This window comes from Cupressus sempervirens, chromosome 4 (genome assembly GCF_028749045.1).
Source record: "Cupressus sempervirens isolate cs-2001-9-10 chromosome 4, ASM2874904v1, whole genome shotgun sequence".
NCBI lineage: Eukaryota > Viridiplantae > Streptophyta > Pinopsida > Cupressales > Cupressaceae > Cupressus > Cupressus sempervirens.
In genome coordinates this window covers 473,156,121-473,183,909 of record NC_143121.1, presented here as the reverse complement: position 1 = coordinate 473,183,909, position 27,789 = coordinate 473,156,121, and the positions used below count along the sequence as shown (strand labels likewise).

General features: G+C 35.7%; 1 protein-coding gene across 3 annotated transcripts in view; it reads right to left on the bottom strand.

Annotated features, from left to right (window-relative positions):
- Nucleotides 1-27,789, bottom strand: part of LOC149562017 (Peptidase S41 family protein) — a 224,318-nt gene that overhangs the window by 44,454 nt on the left and 152,075 nt on the right. For 2 of the 3 annotated variants that reach the window (XM_089825553.1, XM_089825554.1), the window contains one exon: nt 2,679-2,798. The exons of the other annotated variant lie outside the window; for it this stretch is intronic. In XM_089825553.1, the coding sequence (XP_089681679.1) occupies nt 2,679-2,798 (120 nt within the window). The remainder of the gene's footprint in view (nt 1-2,678; nt 2,799-27,789) is intronic. 3 annotated transcript variants of the gene reach the window in all.

Here is a 27,789-nt window from a genome sequence, read left to right as displayed (position 1 = left end):
CTAAAGGTTAAAACAGATTAATATTCATAAGATTGCTTTGTTAGCCAAGTGATAGTATTATCTTAGTTATAACTGAGCTAGACAGTATTGCATTATCAATGGAAAGTTTGATTTGACATCTAGGGACATGGAATAGTTTTTGAGGTAACTGATTCACCCCTCTCCTCTCAATTACACTCTTCATTTCCAACAATATATCATATCAATGGTATAACATAAGAACGATCCTTTATAAGTGGTATCTTAGGCTATTATTCTTACCCCAATCATCATCATTGTTTAAGTGTTATTTGATACTCTGAGGAAAGAAGTATCTTGTAATTGGTTATTAAAAGTTAATTGCCCCTATTTTATAAGATTACTAAAGGGGGACAATACATATAACTATATTAAGACAAATCATTCCTTATTGGAGATGTGAGGTATAATATCATAATACTTAGTACCTACAGATGCAATAATCTAGAAAAGAGTTTGATACAATTAGATAAGATAGAAGCATTTTGTTTCATACAACACTATGGAAGACCATAATTAAATTTTGATATCAATTATATTTAGAGTTTAGAAATAATATCTAGCCAAGAGTGAACCTCTTGAGTAGATAAGATATAATTTATTAATGTCCAACAAATGACTACAAATGAGGTCCAAGGGATTGCCAAAAACAAAACAAGGGGCTAGCACACAACAGGGACACCAAATGGTCCTGAATAAAAGCAACAAAAACAATAGAAACAACAAATGGATAACCAAAACAGGAAAAGAGAGAGAGAGTGGGGGGTTACACCACAAGGAGGTTCCCAACCCCTACTAAAAAATAAGCGAAAGGTTATGCCATAGATAGGGGGAGCAGACCATGTCTAGTGCTTCCGCGAAGGGTGAGGGAAATCTCTTCTGATACTTCCTCAAGGGTGACGGGAACCAATGCTATCCAGAGCTTCACAAGCCAAGAATGACTAGAGAAAAAGTGATGTTCTTGACTGAGTCTAGTATGGGAGACGCAAAACTAATGATATGCATCCCCCAATATGCAGACACCAATGTGTTCTACTCCCTTCATTAGGCTGTAGTAAGCCCAAGCTTGTCAATAAAATGTGCCCCGTGTTATTCATGCATCTTGGACATTTTTTTGGTAAGCTCTGCACGGTCCTCGTCACTTGCGTACACAACTGAAAATTACAAACAGTCTATCTATGAGGGTAGTGCCCTCTAGAGACCCCATACGGCCTTCTATGTTCAACTTTAGCGCCTATTTGTACACTCCCTATGTGACCATATGGACAATAATGTCATTCATATCCAACCATATGACGGGTGGAATAGGTGTCACTTGTATGCCAAATATCCTACAACAATTGACTTCTACTATGGACATATAGTCAACTTGTTCCACTCATACGGTAGCTAATTGGCTATACAATCAATGAGAATGAACATAATCTTTGCATGCATAGGACACAGCCAATGTATGACAACAAAAATATGATAGGTTGATGCAGAATTGAATACACAATGATGATGACTTGCATATGCATGAAGATTCAATGACAATAGCACTTCAGATTACAAACCTTAGATTAATTTGCATAGATCTACAACATCTCGAACAAATATCACTATTTATTACAAATTTGTCTTTGAAAGAAGACTTCAAAGATTTGAAGTACAATGTGAAATATTGGGATGATATTCCAATGACAAATTAGGGTGACAATGAACCACTGAAACTACAATCACAAAATAGGAAGGGTCTTCCACCTTTGAAAATGCATACTAACCACATTTAGCCTTTTGCTTCCAAAAATACAAAAAAAGTGTCATAATACAATCCATGATCACTTACAATTTTCGGCCATCTCCATATAAAGGCCTCCAAGAAGTGTTTAGAGATTTACAATAGGTCACAGGCGGACACTATTTATCAATTTAGGCCCCTTCTATTTATTAATTAAATTAAGTATTTCAAGGTCCTTTGTAGAATATTTATTATAGACCACTTAATTAATTAATTTAATTAAGTCGTTTGATTAAAAATTTAGGGACATCTCTGGGGGTCCATGCTGACGCTTCGTGCCACGCAGTAAATAAATCCCTGAGAAGGTGATAAGGTGATAGGATATGTAGTTTCATGGTGTTGATGCTGAAGTGAGTGGTCCCAAAGCTTAATGGCCTTCTGAAGGTAAAGCGAAGACACCTCTAATCCATGAATAGAAAAATTGTGGGGGGGAGTAAATCCCATGTATCATGTTATAGAACCACATGTATCCTTTCATTTAAACCTATCATCCTTACCAGCTGACTGACACTTATTTATCACCAACAACAGAGATGTCACTGATTCTACAGATCTAACAGATAAAATTTGTCATGCGTAAACTATGCAATTCACTTGCAGATTTCAAGACTAGCCAATTCGTTTAAAATTTCAATAAAATGCATTTTCAATATGTTGCATGTGATAAAATCCATCGTCATTGAATCCTAGTTCCTATTGAGGACCTTCGCTTCCAGCATTTTCATAAGGTAATACTTTCAACCCAATGGTCTTAAATTTCCTACTTGAAACTAAAGACAAAAATATAGAGAAGCAACTGCATATGTTTAAATAATCCAAGTTAGTAAACTACATGATATCCATGAGAAATGATCAAAAAAGAAAGAGAACAAGCATGCACCTGAGAAAATGCAGATAATCGGACATATCCTGTCTTCATAAGATGACCGTCAGGTGTATTGTGAAGAATAATGGCACTAGACACAGGTGAAAGAAAAATAGTCTCCCGTGATAGGGTAACCTTCATGACAACATTACTCTATGTTAAGAACTACTTAACAGTATCTCATGAATTATCTAATTGGATATGAATTTTCAGACACAATATATCTATTGCAAGTGTACAATCAATTTTATCATGAATTGTGGACAAGTGTCACAAGGTACAACTTTCATACAAAAAGTATTACTTTTATATGAAGCAAAGAAAGATAACTGAAAAAAGGTATTTCAAAATCATTGTCATAACTCTGTACAATCTATTCTTATGATGATCAAATAATTGAAATGATAACTCATTAGAACCTAGAAGGGAAGGTTGTTACATGAACTTTCACAGCTGGTGCTTCAAAAATGGAGTTTAGCAATTCACCAATGGTCATAAGATATTTTCCCATAAAGGAGAAAAAGAAGAATCAGAACAAGTGTGTCGCATCTTTGAAAACAACTGCAATCCACAGTGGTGTAAACTTGTATGTCAAACACGCTGGGATGCTAGAAACAATTCCGAGACAAGTTTGCAACCATTTTGAAGTGGCAATACAAAGGCCAAATTACACCTTAGGAATATAAAACTGGCAATAACATCATAAGGGAGTGCCCAACAAAGAGATATACAACTTATGTCATTCAAGCACCTTTTTTGTCAAAGTTGTCACAAAAATGCTCGAAAGACATATAAAGGTGGTATTACCTTATGAAGTTGCACCTAGTATTGAAAGAAATTCATAGGTAAGAACAATTTGCATTGGGTGTGCCAAAATAAAGTTCTGCTAATACTTTAACTCAAACAAGATCACATAACTCAAGATTGACATGTTTTTCTCTTGGCTCAGCAATCACTAATCTCTGCCTTATTTTGAGTCAAAAGGGAAAGCAAAGATCTCATTGAAATGCATATATATCATTCGCCCTTCAAACATAAGACAGTTCATCCCCATTAATTTCAGCAGAAACAAGGCCTGTTTACCTGATTTTTGCAGAGTTGTTAAGATTTTTCAGCACTGTGATTGAAGGTTATCAGCTAAGGGTTCTCAGCAGTACATTTCTTCTTTCCTCCTATTCTTCGTACTTTTATCTGATATTTTACAGTCTTAAACTGAGTTTCTCTCTTTTTCAAACAGACGTGTTTTATTTAAATAAGCTAACTTGATCAGATTTCGCAAACAAAAAATTGGGATAAGCAGACAAATTCTTATGAAGAAAAGAGGTTTCCTTTTGGGATCCTGAATTAACATTATGGAGAAACTATTCAAATGTTTGCTAAAGACAGGTTTCGAAGTGCACCATATAACCCAAGGTTTCGTGAAGATCCTTGAAATATGGAAGTGTTTCTAGGGTTGAGAGTTCCAGATGCAGAAATATTAAGATATCAGCTTGACGCAGAATCAAAGAACTTAACCCGAATAATATTGGCAAAGCAATCATAATATTCATACTTGTAGGGTTTTAAATGATTTTGAAATAATCTAGGAAAAGGATTGCCATGTTTCAATGAAATTTAATCAAGTTTTCAAGTCAGCATTGATTTAGATTTTCAAATATCACAGAAGTGCCAAAAGATTCTGTTTTTCAACAAAGCTGCATCTAAGAACTATCTCATTAGTATAGACTATTTTTGGTCAATAGAAATTAGCCTATTTTACGATTTTGTATTAGAATACTGCAATGTTTTTTTAATGGTCCTCTTAATCTTTAGTCTATTAGGTAGTTTCTATTTTCTTCTTTAGTTCAAGATAGTTTCACAATAGAAACATCGTCTTTGTTAATCTTTATAAGGAGCTTTCATCCCCTCTCTATAAAATAACATGGACTTACCATAACATAGTATCAAAGTGGGTCAATGGGATTTCATAAAATTTCACAATGTTTTCAAAAACTTAAAGCCTTTTCTGATCCGAGTTTTTTTTCCAGAATTTTGTTTTTTGATTTTTCAAAATAAAAATCATTGGAGGTATTTTATGAAAATTGTGTACTGTCTTCAAATAGTTTTTCCTGAAAATCACAACCTTAGTCGAAGGTTTTGATCACACGATTTCTTGGTTTGAGCAAAAGTCTGATTTTTGAAGGCTGCATATTTTTTCCATATGCATTTTGTTAGTTGTATGTGCTTGCATGTGCTGTTTTACCACGCAAAATCTTGTGGTTTGCCACATAACGGTTTCTTTGATGGATTTTCATGTTTTCTTCCCTGAAAAATAGACATGCTCTAGAAGAAGTTTGGAGCATAGTTCCCAGCCTCAGACTTGGAGAGTACTCGACAAGCCCAAGATTTTCAGCTCGCCAAATGCTCAGAAAAAACTTGGCAAATGCTTTGACAAAAACTCGGCAAATACTCAACAACTTAGAATAAAAAATAAATGTCTTAAGGAGACAATGTTTTTATATAGAATTTAATCACAGAATGCTAAGTTAGCAGTTCGAGTTCACTTCGAAGTTCAAGTTCGGAGAACAGGTTTGCCAATACGGCAAAATTTTGGACAGGGGTTTGGGTTCATTTAGATTCATTTGTACAAAAACATGCAAAAATTATAAAAACAATTGTGTGTGTGCACACACATACATATTTATAAAGCTTAGAAGCATAAGTTGAAATTAGAATGTCACATAGTTACATAAAATCATATGATTTAAATTTTAAACAACAAAAACACCATAGACATTAAACTTGTAATCATAGCATCATGAATTGTGATCATAGCATCATGAATTGTGATCATAGCATTATATATATTTCAAGTTCAACATCAAAGATTCAAAACATTAAAATTAAATCAAGTTCAAGTATCATTGTTTCACGTTCAACTAAAAGATAAAAATTTACTAATAATCATCTTCTCCATCTCCTTCTTCGTCATCACCTTTTTCTTCTTCTTCTCCTCTTAGTTCTTCAACATTAGTTAACTCGAGAACAAAGCTAAGGCCAATGGGATCAACAGCAGCAATTATAGTATTGGCCTCAAAATGTTCAAAATATTCAATTGAAAGACGAGAAACAAAAGCATCCAAGTCCACCAACTCTACATTTACATCCCACCTCTTCATCTCCTCTTCTTTGTTTCTTTAGTCTTTTGTGAAAGGAGACATAAGTTGTAATGCACAAATACCAAGTTCTCCACTCTTTTTTATTGCAACCTATTGGGCTTCACTGCATAGATGAAAGAATATGTGCTCCAAGTTCTTGCTGATGCAAATGAGCTAGCAACCTATGCAAACATGACAAAGTAAACTGTTAAAATAAAATTTAAATTATTAATCTTGAATCTTATAATTTCTATAAATTTATAAAAATAAAGTAAATTAATAGTATTTTTTTTAAATTAAACTTACTTGTGCTATAACATCAATTACAAGGTGTTGGTTGTAGGTGCTAGCTGTGGAGCAGGAGTGCTAGTTGCTGGTCTAGGCGGTTTTTCTGGTTTTTTCTTTTTGCTTTCCAGCATGTTTAAAACTCTAAGTTCCAAAGCTTTGTAAAACCTGGTCGTTTTTTTATGTTTAAACTTTTGGTTTCAGGTCCCTGTCAAACCTGGTTTTGATGTTTTAAACTTTAGGTATCAAGTCCTTGTATAACCTGGTGGTGCTTTATTGCTTATCTTTAGTTTTTTGTAAAGGGTTTCAGGTCCCTTCAAAACTTGTTAAACCAATGATGAAGAGTGTCGTCCTGCATTTTGTCAACACAAAATATTGGTAACAACATGAAACTTTTTCAAGCTAGTTTTGTGTTTCTCTAAGCTTGAATTTGATATTCAATTGCTTAATGTTGATCAATCAATCCATTTCAATTTGTATATCAAATCTTTTTACTAAAGGCCTTCGTCAAGTCTTTTTTTGTTTTGTTTTTTGTTGAGCCTTTACTTGATTTTTGAAGTCTTCATCATCCATTCTTTGCTTTTGAGTTTGCGTTTGTTGGTTTTTAATTTTTTGGTTTTGCTAATGTCATGCCTTTCGCTTTTCCCTTTGATTTAGTCTAACCTAGAGCTCAATCAAAGTTGTTAGTCAAGAGATATGCCTATTTTAGTGCTTCAAAAGTGGACCTTTTGGGTACAACAGCACAAATTAAAAATATGATGTTATATTTTTAATTTGACTTTCACTTTTTGATAAATATAACTCATATTCACTTTTTGTAATGTTTTTAAGTTACTTTAACTTTAAATTTTTAACTTAAAGTGACTATAGTGCACTTTATGTTATAATTTTAAGTTAAGTTTTCTTTTAATTTTTTACTTAAAGTAACTATATAACTATATAGTTTCAGTTTAATTTTTGGTTTTTAAATCAAATGTTTATTTAAATGTTACTTTTTAAATGATGTTTATATGATATATTTTTTAATTTGATAGATAAATATTGTTTATGGCCCATTTAGTAACATTTTTATAATTTTAAGTGAATTAAATGACTTAAAGTCATCAAAAGTGGACATTTTACATGTCATTGCATATAAAGTTCATTTTGGTGAACCTTTTTGATGTCATTATATCAAAAGTCTATCATAAGTGGACCTTTTTGATGCTACTGCATCAAAAGTGAAGTTTTTATGCTTTTACATCTAAAAAGTGAGATTATTTTAAAACATACATCCTCCTCCAAAAGGTTCGATTTTTCTTATAGTCATTTTAAAACATGCATCCTCCTCCAAAAAGTGTGATTTTGCTTGTATGCACATTTCAAAATATGTTATTGACCCAAAAAGGTCTGATTTGCCTTGTTTGCACATTTTTAAAAATGCTATTGACTCTAAAAGGTCCAATTTTAAACTAAAGCATATTTTAATATGTGTATTGGCCTCCAAAAAGTTTGATTTTGAAGAAATGCATGTCTTTGCCCTCCAAAAACCCAATTTTGATCATAAATGGAGATTTTGTTGATGGATTTGCATGAGATTTTTTCCATTGGAGGTGTTTTTATTGGCAATGATTTTCCTTGCATCAAAAATGGATTCAACATGCCCAAAAATGTTATTGGGAGCTCAAATCTAGGGCATGTTTTTGAAGAAATTAGAAAATAAATCCATCTTTTATCAATATTTTTGCTCTAATACAAATCGATTTGGCTTTATTTGGGGATTGCATTGCATGTTGATCCATATTTTGGTGTTTAAACACCAAATTGATTTGGTCTTGCATCTTGGTGAAACAAGTTTTTCACCAAAAACATCCCAAGCATATGCATCTTAAAAACATTGGATCTTGGAGCAATTTTAAGGCACGTTTTGGCATCTTTTAACAACTATTCCTTGTTTGCTGCCCTCTCCCATTTTAATTTGTAAAAAGTTGAAAGATTCAAACATTTTTGGAGAATTTTTCAACATTGGAGCATCTTTCTCCTCCATTTTTGGCACATAGTCTTCATATAAGTGGACTCTTCCTTTCTTACTATTTAATTTATGCTTATCTTGTAGATTTTATCCACATAATTGCTTGATGATTTCCACTTGTTGAAATCTTTTCCATGGAAAGTGCATTTTTCTTTTAAAAATGAAAAAATTGTTCATTTTTTTGTTTTTGGTTCTTTCCCAAGTTCCAATTTCAAATTTGAATGTCGAAGTGTTTTGCATTTTGGCGTGTTTGAGTCACTTTCCAAAGGTACATTTTTCTTTATGTTTTTGTGTTTTGTGTTTGCTTGCCAATTTTTCTCCACTTTGGAGAAGTCAAGTTTTTTCCCAAGAATTTCTTGTTGCTTCATTTCATGCAAAAGCATCATCACGTTCCACATTCCATTTCTGTGTCACAATATCTCATCTCTCACTCAACGAATGTGATTACATGTTTTCCATCCGCACATGCATGTAATTCCATTTTCACTTATCTCACTTTCAGCATCCATTTGCACGACAGCATTACATAGGTCCAATTTTGATTAAAAGTCACTTTTTGAAAAGTCAAAAAGATGTCATTTTCATCTCTTATGTACTTTGACTTCACCTTTTCACCAAAGATGACTATAAAGTTAATTATCCCTCTTCCATTTTCCTTTTCCATTTCCATCTCTCCATATGCATTCGCACCTACATAAGCAAATACATACTTTTCCATTTTTCGCATCTTTCCATGCTTTGAGCTTCATCTTTCATTCACACTTACATGTAAAAGCTCATCCACCATCCGCCTTTGCATTTCATCTCATCTTTCATTCCTTGTTACATGTTGCACTTACATGTAATCATTTTTCATGCAATAACGGCTTGAAAACCCTAAGTCACATTTTGGAAATCAGCAATCTCTATCTACACGCATTCCCATGCACCAAGCACTTTACTTCGAAAAAAAAGAGTTAAAGGTGTTGATGGAAGGTTATTCTGAGTTTACATCCAGACATCGTCAAGAAGGTTTTCAAAGTGTCAGAGAATCTAGAATGTGTACTTTGACTTCACCTCTTATGTACTTTGACTTCACCTTTTCACCAAAGATGACTATAAAGTTAATTATCCCTCTTCCATTTTCCTTTTCCATTTCCATCTCTCCATATGCATTCGCACCTACATAAGCAAATACATACTTTTCCATTTTTCGCATCTTTCCATGCTTTGAGCTTCATCTTTCATTCACACTTACATGTAAAAGCTCATCCACCATCCGCCTTTGCATTTCATCTCATCCTTCATTCCTTGTTACATGTTGCACTTACATGTAATCATTTTTCATGCAATAACAGCTTGAAAACCCTAAGTCACATTTTGGAAATCAGCAATCTCTATCTACACGCATTCCCATGTGCCAAGCACTTTACTTCGAAAAAAAAGAGTTAAAGGTGTTGATGGAAGGTTATTCTGAGTTTACATCCAGACATCGTCAAGAAGGTTTTCAAAGTGTCAGAGAATCTAGAATGTGTTAATCTACAAAGGAGGATTCATGACAACTTGAATGAAAAAAGTTGAATCACATCAAGTTTTCAAATGACAACGGACAAGTCATCAAAGTCAGAGGTTATCAAAAGACGCAACAACATGGTTATCAAGGTGAACGCAGCAGTACAAAGTACATGAACTTCCAATCCTATGATCATCGAGGATTTCATCGTCAAGTACAAGGCCTTTCAGGACAATCCCTAGGATAGTTTTAATTCTCTTCTGTCTTTCTTCTTCTTCTTTCATGTTTGTAATTGAAGAGGATATATTACATGAAGATGTGTAATTACATGTAATGCGAGTTACATGTGTATGTAAAAGATGTAATGCGAGTTGCACGTGCAGTTGCATGTAACCCTATATTTGCTCTTTTAATTACACTAAGTCAAAGTTGGTTGAGTTGCTCCCACTTTTTCCTCCATCTTTTTCTCAACTCTTGTGCCTATATAATGGAGTGCCCCCTCATTGTAAAAATCATCTTTTGTTGTATGCAAGAAAGCTCTGCCACATTTGTGCAAGCATAACTTTGATTGTGTAGTATGAATTTTGGAGAAAAGTGAATAAAAGAAGCAATTGAATTCGAAGCTTTGTCTAGAAGCAATTGTGATAGAGCAAATTAGAAGCTTTGACTATAATTTGTGCCTGTTGTCTTGATTCATGTTAGTATTGTGTGTTCAATAAAAGAGCATAGTGATTTAAGAAGTGATTTAAGAAGCAATCGGAGCCGAAGCTTTGACTGGGACCAATTGTGGAAGTGTATAGCTAGAAGCTTTGTCTGTGGCTTATACTTCTCTCTTAATTCGCAAATTAGAGTTATTCTTACTTTTAGGAGTCTTTTTGCCCTAATTGTAAAGTTTTTCCATATAGAAGCACGATTGGACTTAGAGCCAAACCAGTACATTTTCAGCTAGCCTTTGAGTTAGTGAAGATTTATTGATATCACTATTTCCAACTCTTGATCGAAGTGTAATTAGAGATTCACCCTGCGCATTACTCGCTCCACGAGTAAGTGGATTATTTCTTGAAAGATAAGAAAGGATATTGGTAAAACGCATTTTATAAAATCCCTCGACTTCTTGCTTACCTTGAGTTGATGCAAGGAACGGTGAGAAGGGGGAGCCTTCCCTTTAAGATAGGAGAGACTCTATCTCACACGTGGCTAGTCATCCTATTTTGCGACTGGATTTTTACCCAAAATTGTCAATTGCAAAATATCCACTTAACAAAGAGCATCATTACTTGGAGTTTTTGCATTCACAAACTGTATGAACTCATCCATAATCAAATCTTGCATATCATCATGTTGCCCCACTTTTCACCTTGTAACCATTTTGCAAAAGTGGAGAATTTTGTGTCTTAGTAAAGCCTAGGTATGTCCGAGTCTAGTTTTAAGTTCCCTTAGGTGGAAAGAGTTCATCCGATTTTTCATCTTTCCCTTCCCCACATTTCATAGCTGGGTGGTTTTCCTTTATGTTGTGACTCTTACGGGTAGCTTAGTACCTAATCCAATGGAGATTCTTGCAACATGCAAAGATTATTCACAAAGTTGAGTTTGCTTGCGGCTTATCATATTCTCTATGAAAAGAAGAAGCTTGTGGAAAATTGAACTTCGCCTTCTGCTCGGTGGGTTTTCAACCCATGAAGGCGATTCCCCACAAAGAGCACCAAATGATGCATATGAGTCATAATAAGAGGAAGATAAAGTGCCTTCTAATGAATTCTTGCAACCTTTATGGTTATCTGCCTTAATATATATTAAAGACTCATCACGGCGCTCAAAATCATTCTTGGCAAAAAATTGAAAATAGACTTCTCCTCGGCGGGGTTTCAACCCATGAAGTTTGCTTTCCATAGAAGGCAATTTTGAAGGAAATAAACGTAAGGTGGGTCCCTAACAAAGTTTCGCACTCCTTATGGACATCTCCAAACTCAAAGGAAGAAATAAGTTAAAAGGTAAAGGTGAAAAAGAGGCCTGGGCGGAGAAATGAAAATCGTCTTCTCCTCAGCGGGTTTTCAACCCATGAGGACGATTTTCCACATATAAAAGAAAATCAAGTTTATAAGTGAATTGGACCCACATTTCACATGCAAAATATTTCAAAAGGATAATGGAAACAATCCAATCATCGCGGGAAAGATCTATTAAGTAGGATTTGATCTGGCAGATATCTTCTTACGGAGTACTCTGTTCATAACTTCTCGAAACTTAATGGAAAATGGCAAAGTAAGTGTGAAAGGATGGAAAGTTACCGTTGGGCCAACGAAACAATGAAAGGACACTGAGTTATCCGTTAAGACCCTCTCATTTACTGTTTCAACAGATTTATCCTTTAATTCATTCATGTGTGGCGTGAATCTTGAAGATCAACGGGTGAATTGAGACTCCTATATAGATGGAAACCTAATAGTTATTCAAACTACCGCTCTTTCTTGAACTGTTATTCTATTAAATTGCACAACTTTCTCAAAGAGCCTGCGTTTGTGAATTCAATATCCTGTTCTTCTTCTGGATTTGAAATTCAATTCGTTTCATTCTCAGACAAAATGGCAACCAGGTTTGTGGGTTTTGATGGGCTGAAGGGGATCAAGTACACACTACAGAATTTCACAGATACTTCACTCCATTTTTATAATATGCAAGATTTTCAAAAGAGGGTGAAATCGAAGCCAATTCATCCCATAACTGAGAAGCTCCGGGGATGTGGGCTAATGGAAGCAACTGGTTTCCCGGTGGCGGTCCAAGCTCCGGAATTGATCTATGAATGCATAAATCACTACAATCTGGATACCAGGCAGATTGTATTACCTGATGATACAGTGTTGATCTCCATTGATAGACAAACAGTGGTGAATTGTCTACGAATCCCAGAGCGAGAAGAGTTTTCAGACTTGACAATTGATGGAGCTGTCTCTGAGTTTTCCGCAAAGAAAATGGTCTAGCGAAAGGAGATTATGCAAACATGGTTTCAAAAGCCGCAAAGCGCCAAGAGTAAGGCCCCTAAGACCCTTTTTGGTACTAATCTCAAACCCAAGATTGTCGACATTTTGGTTCTCTTGCACAGACTGAACAGTGAGGTAGAAGCTCTAAATTTTGTTGAACAATATTTCTTTTTGGTACAAGTTATCTATTCGGATACCCAATATATTGATTGGGCCCATGAGATAAGTGAGAATCTTTCCAATGCTCTCAGCACCGCGAAGTTCTACAACACCTTCTATATGTCTTCTTTTCTGATTTACATGCTAGCTTCTCTACAGTTATGGTCGGGCCTCCCAAGGGTAGAAAATTTTCCTGATGTGAATTCTTATGAGTTCTATCCATGTTTGTAATTGGAAAACAGTTATGTTGAATATATAAGGGTTAATGATGCGTTTACAACGAGAATTTGCAGGGAGCTTCAAGGATGCCTAGAGAGGAGATTCAATCCAGAAGCAATGGCGGCCATTAGTTAGTTTGGAAGCCATTTTATCCAGTTCTCATCTTTCTCTTATTTACGTCTTGCAGCTTTCGATGGATTCCCCTTGAAGCTACCGAGGTACCTAAGTGTCATGATCGTGCTGATCGAGATAGTGAGACAAGCTATCCAAGTGAACGTGCTATGCGGAAGTTTGAAGAAGAAGGGATATGAGTTCCTTATGAAGGTGGGAGCTTTTACCTATGAGTCTTGTTCTAATGCAAAGAACATGCTGAAAGCCTTTGAGATGAAATTTAGATTGGAGATGTATGAGGTCTTAAGACCCATGTTTGACCCAAATGGGTATGCATGGGAAGTGTTGCAGATTGGGAGTATGATCAACCACATCACCACGGTCAAAGACTACTAGGCGGATTGTAAAGATGAATTTGAAAGTTAGGACCATGCTTTTGCTAGATTAACAGTTGATCAAGTTAAAATGTATCAAGTCAACCTTAATGTTGAAGGAATTGAAGATGATGGGCAAAATATATATAGTAATACATATTTGACAAAGATAAGAAATACCCCTAGTAGTTCAAAGCCCTATCAAGATGTTGGGGATGATTTAGATATTATGATGGCCCGAATTGTTAAAAGAACCGAGAAGTGGGTAGAGTGGACTACAGCTTGAAGAAGCTGAAGTAAGAGCACCCCCACTCAAGCTCCTTCGGCATCTACTGCTACCTCCTCACAAGCTAACACATCAGGTGTGACCCTTGCCATCACTCAAGGACTAGCTCAACCGGCGGGTGGAGGTGATCAACCCCCAGACAAGAACATTCCTTTGACAAAAACTTGTCAAGATGGCTCTTCTCTGGTGATTGGTACTCAATCAGAAGCTGAGAAGGAAACAGAGGAGCCCAAAGACAGCATTGTTACTCCAATTCCTTCACCTCATGGTAGCCCTGTTCCAACCACGAGTGCTACACTTCTCCAGAAAAGTAGCCCTCAAGTGCAAGTAGTAGATTTGGGAGATGGAGGAAGCAGTGATAGTGAGTCCACCAAATCGGAGGAAGCAACTAAGAAGACCGCAAAAACAGAGAAAGGCCAAGAGTCTTCAAAGCTTGTCTCTCAAGCTCAAAAGAATCCATTCTCCTCGACCGTGAAAACAATTACTCCAGTTAAGAGGAAAATATTCAGTATAGATTCACTCGGGACAGCTTCTAAGGTGATCGGCACTGATTCCTAGTTGGAGGACACTCTGGAGAGAAAGAGAAAGAGGAAGGATGAAGGTGCTCCCAGTAAGGACACCTTATCTCTTGCAGTTCGTTCTGGATCTACACTGAGTACGGTCAAGAAGCAGAAGACCTTGTCTATTCTAGGATAAGATCCAGAAACAGGGCACCTAACAATGGAGATTGCGAAACCCACCAAAGATGGGAGAATTGAAGATATGTTTGCCAATGATTTTACTCTGCATTCAGTAGATCTTGGGGAAGCCAGACATGACACCAAAGTCGGCTTGTGTAAGTCGACAAATGAAGTGATTGAAGGACAGTTGGAGAGCCTCAAATTGTCAAAGGTTAGGATGAAGACTAAGATAGAAGAGTTGAATAGATTTATTAGACAACTGGTCACTCCGTTGGTGAGTATCTCTGGAATGCCCGTGACTAGTAATCCTACTATCACTAAGGTTCAAGCACTTATCTCTCAGCTTCAGGAAGATAGGCATTTTGGCCAGATTGGTAAAGAATGGAGTGACAAGCTTAAACCAGAAGGGCTCTCCATTATAGAACAAATTGGAAATGTTATCTTAAGACTAGAAACAGAAAAAGATAACATTTCATCAAACAGAAATACCCTGGCCGTAGAGAGGACTAAAAGTGATGATTGTGTATCCTTGTTGAAGATGATTATTCAAATGAAGTCAAAGGAAGCTGTCGAAGCTAAGATTTTGCCCAAAGGGTATGAGCCTCTGTTCGAATGGTTGCAAAGCATGCAATTCAAGTCAAAAATGATCTTGGAAGCAGAGAAAGGTCTAAAGGAGACTAAAGAGAAGGTGAAGAAAGATCAAGATAGAGATTATTAACTTCTAAAAGGACTCCACACAGATTCACAAACTAGTGGGCAAGGAAAAGGAGTAATTGGAGTCACTATCATGCAAAATAATTTCTCCAATCTTATAGATAGCCTGACAAGCATATCTTCAGGGCACCAGAACAGGGTGTCCAAGCTTCAAAAACTTGGTGGACGCATACATGTAGCTATGGAGGAATTGCAAGATAGACTAAATGTCGTCAAAGATTTGGCTAGGGAACACTCCAAATGGCTCTTGAGATATACTAATGTGCTTATACAAAGACATGAAAAGCTAATTCCAATTATTGTTGCCGCCAAGGCCCATAGGGCAAAATTAGAGAAAGGAAAGAAGGCGAAGTAATCCATATTCCGTCCTTTCCATTTTTATTTTGTAATCTTTGTAATAGACAACCTGGCTCTTTGCCATTTATCAGTTTTGAGAAGATGAACTGGTTAAACTTCCTTTGTCATGGTCATCTCGGAATACTATATGTATGATAATGAAAGATAAATAAAAGGTCAACAAATTTTTGGTACAAAAGACTGGAGGTTGCAGAGTCAATTGAATGGTATTTTTGTATCAATCATTTTCCGTTCCATTTGAAATAGTTGCTATAAGCTTGTTGTTTCTCTTTAACTGGAATTGAAGCGAGGAATAAACAGAGTTTTACTTCCCCTATTTTAATACAGTGAGTCGAACGTGATAGGAATTGTCACTTTAAATTCAAAGAGATTCATTAGATTTTTCATTCAATATAATTTTCTTCACTAATTAGTTCCTAGATAGATCAATTAATCTCAGTGCATATTAGTTATGAATTCATAAGATGTGTGAGTTCATTAGATTTGAATTACTCTCAAAGCGTTAATTTCTGCCTAAGTTGAATTCTGTATAGGTTTGACTTTGTTTTCCCTCTCCTGTTCTCGGGTTAAGAACATAACCTGTTTTAGATTTAGGGATAAACAAAATTCATTGCAAATTCATAATAGGGAGTTGTACCTAACAATTCAAAAGAAAGTAAAATCTTCAAGAGGTCACTTTCCAAACTGTTGTAAATAGAATGTGTTCATTGATTAGGGCATTTGTGAGTCAGAACTGGAAAAAAAAAATCTCTTTACCAACACATCATCAGGAAAGAGTCTTTCAAATGCTCCCCTACATCCATTAGACACTTCTAAACCTCTATAGGGTGGTAGCCTTCCTAGTTCATCAGTATATTGAGTGTTGTAGTATTTGGGCGTCAATGCATAAGCAAGCAAATGTAGAGTGGTCATTTTGTTTCATTGTTCTACAACAATTGCTTGCAATCATTTGAAGAAGGTCTCTTGATGATCTTTCTCTTTTTCATTTACAATTTGTTTATTCTTCTCAAGCATTGAGTCTCTGCCATCATAGATCTATCCAAGGAAAGGCCTACCCATGTCAACATACCCTAAGCATGATCATAATGGGCTCGGTGAGCTTAATGAGATATTCCACAAGTTCCCACCATAAGTCATCAGATATCCTAAGCTTTATTTTGGATGCCCTCTCACTATTGCTTTGTCTCCATGCAGCGCAATTGTTGTTGATTACCATATCGGAAAGTGCCTCTTTCACTTGCATAAGTTGTCTCAAGACGATTACATTTGATGCAAAATGTGTCTTAGCAACCTATAACATAAATAAAGCAAAAAAATACAACTATCAAATACATACTTCAAAAAACAATACACCTTACACAATAAAAAAATCAGAAACTGTAAGATACTATTTTGTTTACTTAAATTACTAACTTGAGCTCAAGTTCACTTAACTTCTATAACTCCAAATGTGAGAATATTATAATCATTCCTTGAGTCATATGGTGGTTTGCGATAAACATTTGGATGTCCTCAGCTTCTACATACACCTCCTTGATCCACTCAATACTCTTCCCAATCTTTTGTAGCACAAGATTAAGTGAATGAAATGCACAAGGTGTTCAAAAAATATGATGATATCTCTCTTCAACCAACAAACCAGCAGCTCTACAATTCTTTGCAATATCTGTTACAACTTAGATAATGTTTTTAGCACCCATTTCTTCAATGCCAGAGATGAGAAAATTAGCAATAATGGTCCATCTTTCACTTGCCCCTCACAATACACTACTTCCAAAAACATAGCCCCTTTAGCAGACATTGTCAAAACATTGATCAATGGATAATTTCTAGCATCTTTACTCCCATCTGAAACAATTGTTACTCCTATCTTAATCCATGAATCCTTGATGGGATTCAATTGCTATTCAATCAACGTAACCTCTTGATCCAACAAGGTGGTTTATACTCTCTTGAAATTGGGACATGAATAACTTGCAAGAGCTTCATTAGCACTTCTCAACATCCTCTTGATATATGGAGAGCGAACAAAGATTAAAAGATAGCCCATTTACATACAACCATCTTGTCGCATCGATGTCAGCAATCTCCCTACTCTAATTTTGAAATACAGGTTCTACTGGTCCCTTTCTTTTGTGTGTAAGGGGTGCTTCATTTTGAGAGTCAAGGGCAGTTAAGGTAGTATAGAAGGTGGGATCTTTTATGACAAAATCTGTTGTGGATTTCATTCCCTTTCCTTTTTTAGTTTAATTGCTACTACCGTCAATGGTATTTTTCCTACGTTCTTCTCTCTTTTGGTTCCTCGCGCTCTTGAAAATATATTAATATTGTTGAATTTGGCATAGGTGCATTTTTTTCTAGGACATTTCTTGACTTTTCTTCCAAGGTATCCACATAAATGGCCCACGACACAAAAATATGAGCTATTCCTTTCCACATCACAACCCTGACATTTCCAACAAAAAGCACAACCTCCTGGAAGAGGACGTACAATATCCACATACTTCCACAAAGGAGAATCAAAATGGGATTCTATTCTTTGTTTGGTATTGCCTATTGAGGAAAGAGGTAGATCGCATTGTAGTTCATTTTCCTATGGCAAGAAATTGTATAGATATTGAGAATGAAATTTTAGGGAAAATGATGGTTAGATTTTATTGGAATTGAAAGATAAATGAAAAAAATAAAATATCTTAAAACAAAAAGAAAATGAAACAAGGACTTACCTCTTCCACTCATTGTAGACTTGCAAAGGTGTAGGAATGTGGGACAAACACTTCAAGATAACTCACAAACCAATCTTTCAACTCCTCTTTGCACAACCAAACTCTTGCTCAACCACCTATTTGCTCTTACTCAAGACAAAATAACCTACTTACACATCACAAATCAAAGTAAGAAGCCAACATAAGCCTTTCACTTACACTTTTTTGGGTTCAAAAAGTCAAAACATTATACAATTTGCAAAACAAATGCACTTTTCTATCATTTGCGGGGCCCAATTCGAACGTGGTTTGATCTAGGCAAGCTAAATTCGCCCATGTTCGAACAACAAAGGCACTAGTTTGTACTTGGGACTAGATTTTGGAACCCTGAACAGACCAACGAGCGAATTGTACCTAGACCATGTACTAGTTTGAACCTAGGCCTGCTTCAAAGGGTGTTTAGACAAATTAGGTTAACTAAGACAAAATGTGTTAAATAAAAAATCGACATCTCAAAAGAGAAAATGCAGAGATTTATGGCAAAAATATGTGCAAATTCATTTTAACCAGCATGTTACTTGCATTGACCTTTTTGTAATGTCCCCCATCTTTTAGACCCTCAATGGAGTTCTTAGCTTTTCACTTTTCAAAGGCTAGGTGGAGAAATAAGGAGAAATACATTAAATTAAAGTCAATAAATAAATAAATCTAAAGGTGAATTTATATTTAATTAATATAATTTTGCAGAAGCACAAGTAATTATTCTATTGGAAAGGGGAAAGCTTCTAGAGAGTGCATTTTCTAGAAGCACAACTAATTATTGTATTGGAAAGGGGGAAGCTTCTAGAGAGTGCAATTAAGTAATATTTTATTTTCTTCTAGAAGGGTGAAGGAAAAGAATAAATAGAGGCAAGAGCTTCATTGTTAGGCATCCAATTATTATCAGTTGCATTTGATATGAATTTGGGAGAAGAAACTAAAGGTTTCTGATTTCAGTTAGCCATTGGAGAGCGTCAATTCTTTAGTGTTGCAACCATTTGAGGTGGTGAAATATCCACTAAATTTGGCATTCAAGAGAGTTTCATTCTGGAGTTCTATTTGTTCTTAAATTTAAAGAATAACCGAAGGGTTTGAAGAATATTGAAGGACTATCAACTGTAGATCTGAAGATTCATCTTTGGCAGCCATTGGTAATTGTTTTTTTCCTTGCTACTACAGTATGCATGAACAATGCTGCACTACAGTACCTGCACTATTTATGCTTAATTCCTATTGCAACTTTCATCTCCAATCATGGGCATCACTACTATCAGGTTCCTCTTGCAACTATTAGTAGTTAACATTGTAATCTTAGGCATATAATTTTGCTATTGTAAGTAATAGCTCAAAATCAGATTTGGCATTGTTGTAGTCATTATTGTAAGCCCATTTGTCTTGGCAAATTCATAGCAACATTGTACATGGGAATGAATTCAATAAAAGAGATATATGTTGCATACCATTTGTTTGACGAAATGTCCATCTAATAGCATATATGATCAACATAATAGTTGTATGCCAATTGTTTGTCAAAATGTCAGTTGGCTGTAGGTATGCATTCCATATCTAATTTCCACGTATATGCATTGAAAATACTAAAAAGCACTGCACTTGCATGTTAGTTCATTGTAAGAGGTATTGTAATATCATCTGTGAACATTCTGAATTTCTTAACGTCATTCAAACTATATCAAACAATCTGAAACACAAAAAAATCAGAAAAGACAAAAGCGACATACAAGTGCTTGATACTATTCTTTTAGCTAAAATCAGTCAGTTTGGGCAAGGGCTATTACATTGGTATCAGAACAGGTTTCTGCCATCCTGTGGGGTAGGAAAATATTAATTATTGTCAGATTTTCTGCTGCATTTGGAGTGACCAGCACTCTAGTATTTTCTAGCCATGGACAGACATAGAAGGACTTACAGTTCTAGAAGTCGGTGGAGTAATGAGTAAGTTCACACAAAGATGAATTTTTGCAAGACAGTATGGAGAAGCTTAAGCTTCATCAATACAAATTGACAGAAAGCTTATCGAATCAAGAGACAATTGAAAGGGCGGCAAGGTATATGATTTCCGCCTTTTGAAAGTCAACATCGAGGTTGCAAGGAAGAAAGCTTGAGTTTTACCCGACAATAGTCCCTGATGTAGATGTACCTATATTTAGTACGACACCTGCTAGTCCTATCTGTAGTATTGACAATGGACTTATTTCACAGGACATATGGTTGTGTTAGTGGTAGCAAAGAATAGCAGCACCAAGCTTCAACAGGTTGAGGATCCTAGAGTTGTTACTACATTTAGTGCAAAGAGAGTTGATGCAGTTGTTACCACTGATACTTTCGGCTCTCTCGAGGATAGGATTATTATTGGAGATTTGTATGTGAGATCTCATGGTATTGCTATAGTGCAAGAGGCAGTTGCTTCCTCAGGTGGGACCGACACACATATAGAGTCACCCAACTATGATGTTGGTGATATGAGTGTTTCAGTGCAGTCAGTAAATGTAGGTTTATGCTCTAGTATTACTGATTCGCAGCCTAGCGTTGAGTCATGCATGCAGAATCAAGAATCCACACTTGAGGCTTTGTCAAGAGATGTCGATGTAGATAGTATGGACATATCTGATGATCAATTTGATGATGCTATGAGATGTACTAGGTATGACACCCCTTGTCAGATATTGGGTGATGACTCTAAGGAGATTTTGGATGGGTCCCAGGATCAATGTTTACAGGATCTTATTATTGAGGTACAAGCTAAGACATGCGAGGAGTTTGATACTACGAGGGCTTCCATTACTTCGGATGAGGAGTCGTTTGAGGTACATATTAGTTGTATCTTGGATGCAGAGTGGTGCAAGGACGATAGCACACGTATGAGAGATCTTGTGGTGGACAATTCTAATTCAGTTTCCTATCACTAGTGAGATACAGAGCTTGCATAGGAGGCAAGGGTTACAAAGGCATCATGTGACTTATTAGCTAAAGGTGAGTGATAGTGGCATTTCTTCATCTCTTCATCATTATGATGCTATTCGTCAGATGCTAGCTACATCTGGTTGGAGTGCTCCTATGTCAAATGAGCGCGATGATAGTAGTCTTTCCCTACCAGAGGTTCATGCGCTTCAAGAGGATGTTAGGATCTTGAAACACAATTACTCTCAGTTAGTTACTGACAGGGATTACCTTATGTAATGGGGTAGCACCTATTATGAGATGTTGTTAGGGAAAGAGGAGGAGGTGGATGAGCTCACCCGGGAGCTTGAGGTGACTGTGGACTCTCTTCAATCTACTCAGTTGGCTCTTCAGGAGTTGCAGTCATAGTTGGATGAGGTTACCATAGAGTTAGAAGTTGACACCAGCCCTAGATCCTGTTCAATTACATATTGTGGTTGGTGGTGAGTTTGCTTCTACGGTTGAGGATGAGGAACGTGATGATATGGTGAACACATTCGTCCAAGATATGAGTGTAGTATATACAAAGGAGGTGAGAGCATCAGTGGAGATAGGCTCTCATGGTGATTTGCTTCCTTCTATTGGAAGTGAATCTATTTCTTCTTTTCATACAACTGGTAGCATTGGACAGTTGGCATTGTCACATTTTTAGAGTGATTAGTTGTGGATTACAGGGGAGCAGATTGATGCTTCTACATATAATTTTACTATATTGAGTCACTCATGGAGTATTTTTTGAGAGCTCAGATTTGCAGGAGGTTTCATACAATATATATGAGGGTACTCTAATTTGGGGCTCTCGTTGTATCAACGATTGGTGAGGAAGATTATAGAGACATTGGCTACAATGCTTCGCAATAGGGATTTGGTGGTTGGGTTTGCTGAGAGAGTTGCCCAAGATCCTGCCTGACCAATAGTTCGGAGTCAAAGAGTGGAGCCATCTACTGATTCCCAATTTGATGATGATGAGATTGGGAGTTTTTATCCATGTTACATTGTGAGGAGAGCTCATCACTTTTCTTTTGACCCATAGGTAGAGGACTTGGTTTTCAGCATTATAGATTGTGACAGAAGGTTTGGTATTCATTATACCTACAGAGGGCATACTTCTTCGCCAAGGGATGGAGATTCTGAGATACAGGGTATTGTGAAACAATTGGATGTGCTATTGAATGAGATGAATCAAAATCACAAACGAATGACCCAACTAATTTCCAATCAAAGATTTGAGTAGAGCATGATATCGCTTTTTTGAAGATCAAAATGTGATAACACAGTTGCGGTTTCAAATTTGCGGGACATGTCTTATGAGATACTGCATGAGTTGGGCACAATTGAGGTGGAAGGTGGTGACAATTCATGTCAGGTTATGTCAAATGATACAGTTGTTGGCATGAGTTCCCTTGATCATGTATTTGATAGCGATGCAGCATTAGTGAGAGTAGGAGCATACGAGGATACTATCATATCAGCAGCCACTTTTGTGTCAGTTGAACCATCCAACGAAGAGTTTAGCAGTATGCATGCGGTTGTAGATGTGTGCTCTGATGATAGTAAACTTGTTATTGCTGATGAGGTGAGTGATATAGTGACAGTCATGTTATACTATCGATCAACAAAGTGTTAATGTTCACATCGTGGACAATACTATATTCGACATGGATGCAACATTGTCTTATGACAATCTAATATTTGAGGTTGATGTTGATCACTCACCTGAGTGGAGTTGGGCTCAGTTTTCACCATCTGCAAAGATTCAATTTTGTGTTGCGACAATTGGTAATATTCCTGTGTCCACAAATTTTGACATGGCTACACCTGTTGCTGATTGGCATGAGTGCATATGGTTGCTGATTGGCATGAGTGCATATGGTTCTCCTATAGCTACATCTCTTCAAGGGATTGTTGATCAAGATTCCGGTCCAGTATATATTATATGGGTGGGGACCAGGATGAAGATATTTCTTGTGGAGTTTTCTTCTGGTGATATTCTAACTCCTACATCATTAGCACAGGTTTTGAGTGCTATACTACACGTTATGTTGTTGGTCTTGATGATGTTAGTGGTATGTAGTTGGTTCAATGTTAAAAGGGGTGTCACATACTACTTCATTTGGGATCCAGGTGGAGGTTGGAGTTCATTGTGTTGCTTGACTGCTTGAAGACATGCAATTTCAAGGAGGGCGGACGGTAATGTCCCCCATCTTTTAGACCCTCAATGGAGTTCTTAGTTGTTTGTTCTCCAACGGCTAAGTGGAAAAATAAGGAGATATAAATTAAATTAAAATCAATAAATAAATAAATCTAAAGATGAATTTATATTTAATTAATTTAATTTTCTAGAAGCACAAGTAATTATTGTGTTGGAAAGGGGGAAGCTTCTAGAGAGTGCATTTTTTAGAAGTACAACTAATTATTGTATTGGAAAGGGGAAGCTTCTAGAGAGTGCAATTAAATAATATTTTATTTCCTTCTAGAAGGGTGAAGGAAAAGAATAAATAGAGGCAAGAGCTTCATTGTTAGGCATCCGATTATTGTCAATTGCATTTGATATGAATTTGGGAGAAGAAACTAAGGGTTTCTGATTTCAATTAGCCACTGGAGAGCATTAATTCTTCAGTTTTGCAACCATTTGAGGTGGTGAAATATCCACTGAATTTGGCATTTAGGAGAGCTTCATTCTAGAGTTCTATTTGTGCTTAAAGTTAAGGAATAACTGAATGATTTGAAGAATATTGAAAGGCTATCAAGTGCAGATCTGAAGATTCCTCTTTGGCAGCCATTAGTAATCGTTTTTTCCTTGCTGCTACAGTACGCATGAACAATGCCGCGCTACAATACCCGCGCTATTTATGCTTGATTCCGATTGCAACTTTCATCTCCATCCATGGGCATCACTAATATCATGTTCCTCTTGTAACTATTAGTAGTTAGCATTGTAATTTTAGGCATATAATTTTGCTGTTGTAAGTGATAACTCAAAATCAGATTTGGCATTACTGTAGTCATTATTGTAAGTGCATTTGCCTTGGCAAATTCATAGCAACATTGTACATGGCAATGAATTCAATAAAGGAGATATATGTTGCATATCATTTGTTTGACGAAATGTCCATCTAATAGCATATATGATCAGCATAATAGTTGTATGCCAATTATTTGTCAAAATGTCAATTAGTTTAGGTATACATTCCATATCTAGTTTCCATGTATATGCATTGAAAATACTAAAAAACACTGCACTTGCATATTAGTTCATTGTAAGAGGTATTATAATATCATTTGTGAACATTCTAAATTTCTTAGCATCATTCAAACTATATCAAACAATCTGAAACACAAAAAAATCAGAAAAGAGAAAGGCAACATACAAGTGCTTGACAATATTCCTTGAGCTAAAATCAGTCAGTCTGGGCAAGCGCTATTACATTTTTTACCCACATATTTTTTGCATGTATAAGAATATGAATGTTAAACTTGTGAAAACTCATCGAGCAAAAAAATCAGTAGTACTAGACAACTTAGACATTACTCATAGAATTTGCAAAATATGGTTTAAAGAACAACACGAGAATTGTTGGTCAAAAATATTGTGCATCACTAATACCACAACTTACAAAATTGTAATTTTAGGCAATGGTATAATGAGATAAATCTCTCTAGTCAGCAATAGGGGAGGCTCCTTCTTACCATAGGTGGCTTCAACAAAACTTTAACTGAAATTATACAAAGCAGTGGTTCTCTCAATCTATTCCTCTTTTTATAGGACTGATTCACAAGTAACAATAACTTTTAATTCTACAAAAAAAAATCTATTGCTACGATAATATTGCTAGCTTGGCGGTTTAGATAAGAGCAACTCCTAAGGCAACAAGCAAATTTAATACTTTGGTGGAACACCAACAGGAACCCAAAGTCATCTGCAATCAGCCCAAATTTCTGATTTATCTAAAACACTTAGCAAGGCACAAAGTCTCTTACTAATGTTTTCAAATATAAAAATACCTCAAACAAAAGCTCAATGTCTTCTTTTTTTAGTAATTTGTGGTCACTATTTGAAGCTCAAAGTCTTCAATAAATTATAATGAAAGCTTGAATCATTCACACGAGAGAAACAATAACTTGAATCAAAGAAAGATCAACTAATGCAACATAAGGAAACACCAATATATCTCAAGATCCACAATGCAAACTTTGAGAACTCTTGTTTCCTTTATTCAATTCATAAAATTTGTACCATGAAGCACAAAGTTTTCAAGACACAAGAGATCATAGCATAGTATTCTTGCCTAAAACAAAAGATGAAAATATACAATGAGCTCCCTCTATATAAGAAAAGAGGAAAGAAAAAGGTTCAGAGAAACGGAAAAACCCTCAACCACCTTGACTTATTCAACAACTATCTATGACTTATTCAATGTTGCAATGCCTAATGCACTTACAACATGATTGCATGAAGTGACTATAGAAGTACATGTTTTCCTATATTTAGTATTTACAAACTGTTTTGCTCCCACATGCAATTTGTCATAAATTCTACACCTATTCCTAGAAAGCCTAGAAAAGAAATGTCTAAGACACTTGAAAGATGTCTTCACAGAGTGTCAATTAGTTTTTCAAACTTATGTAGAGACTCTAGTACAACCACCTCATTTGGTTCACTCGTATGCTAAGTAGTGATATTTACTTTCTAAGTCACAAGGTTTGGATTCGAGTTCAAGTTCGACAACTATGAAGTTCGGATAAAGTTTGGCAAAGCAAAATAATTGAAAAAAATTTGACAATAAATTCGCCTTATATAATTTTCAAATATATATATATATATAACGTTCATTCCTAACTCTAGAGGGTTTGTAACTTTGTAGAAATAATTATAGACTAGGATATTTTTTGTAGTTTTCTTTGCTAATAAAGAAAATTAAAATAAAAGAATAATACATTTTTATCTTATCTTTACTAATAAACTAAAGCTGTGAATACTAAAGAATTAAAAATATTAATAAACTACTATAATAATAAATAAATTAATAATCATAAATAAACATATAAAATATCAATCTTTTAGTGATAATAAATAAATACATAAATATTCATAAAACATACATAGAATATAAATATTTTTCTATGATAAATATTAAATACATATAGATACAAATATTTTACAGTTCATAAAAAAATAGCAAACATAACATTTATTATTATAATCTTATTAAACTTTTAAACCTAAACAAATAAATAAAATTGTTATTCTAGTGGAGACCGTCGGCGGCGAATGGTTGTCGCAGATGAAGTGTTTTGGCAAAGTTTACATGCACAGGTTTGTAAAAACGGAGCAAAGCAGATGCAGATGAATGCAGAGTAAAGCAAACACAAACAAAAATGGAGTGGACGAACGACAAGAGGCTGAAGCAAGAAACTGTGATTTGACATGAGCTTCAGATGCAACCCTCCAACGGCGCCAAACACAATCTTTCGACCCTCCAACAGTGCCAAAAACACAATCTTTCTGTCTATGATTTTTTCACCCCAACTAAGCTTCAGATACGCAAAGGGAGGGTCTTGTTTTAGAAGTTGTTTTTGCCCAGAAATCCAAAACCCGCTTCATACAAATATTATAACGAATTTAGATGAATTTTTTCCATTGTTTATGGGTTCGCCGAATTTTGAATCTCAAGCCGAAAATTCGGCAAACCCTATGACTAAGGTTACTTTTCAAAGTGTGCTTGCACCTTCTGAAATAACACTATTGTGTTCCATCATCTTACTTTGAAAGGTACTCAATGAAGATTTCTAGCTTATGAGTGTGTCTCATCATTCTGAAATTAAAGTCATTCGCCTCAAAATGTAGACGAATAGCTTTTGTGAATTGCATTAGGATATCTTCTTCATTAGCCAATTCACCATTTTAAGCAAAAGTCGTGCATGTCAATTCTTGAAAATATTTAGTGATCATACTCTCTTGGTTATCACTTAGTTTTACTGCTACTTTGATCCCAACCACTACTCCTTGTATGACTTGTTCTCTATTATCCATCACATGTAAATAATCATAATACATCTCAATAGAAGAGAAGACTCCATACTCACACAAGACATCACCATCCAACAAAATTAATTGATGATTAAAAGACAGAAGAAGCTCATCCAATGCAGTTGTCGCCTTCTTTCCATTGTTCAGCACTCTATGCATTATGAATCACTTGCACACCTTTTGATTCTATGTGGTTGCTCGACTCAGCCAAGGCCATTGCTTTTCATTCCACTCCTACATCATGGTCAAGAGAAACAAGTTCAGCTGACACAAAAGAAGGCTTTATTTTCTCTACAGTATCTAGAAGTCGTTCATTCTCTTCCTTCAACCTATTATTTTTCTCCCACAATTTATCGTTTTGTTGTGTGAGCATGTTGGCTACATCCTATGCATCTTGTTGACATCTCAAGCTTGTTTGAACTTGTAATCTATAGATTGCATCTCCTCAGCAAGTTTGTCAAGAAGAGGCTCAACTTCCTCTACATACTTGATTTCATCGTTCCCAATCCCGGTCCTTGAAACCATTTTTGCTTTTTTTGTTTTTTGGGGTTTTAGTTCTAGCAACTTGATTGAAATCATAGTCCTTGGGC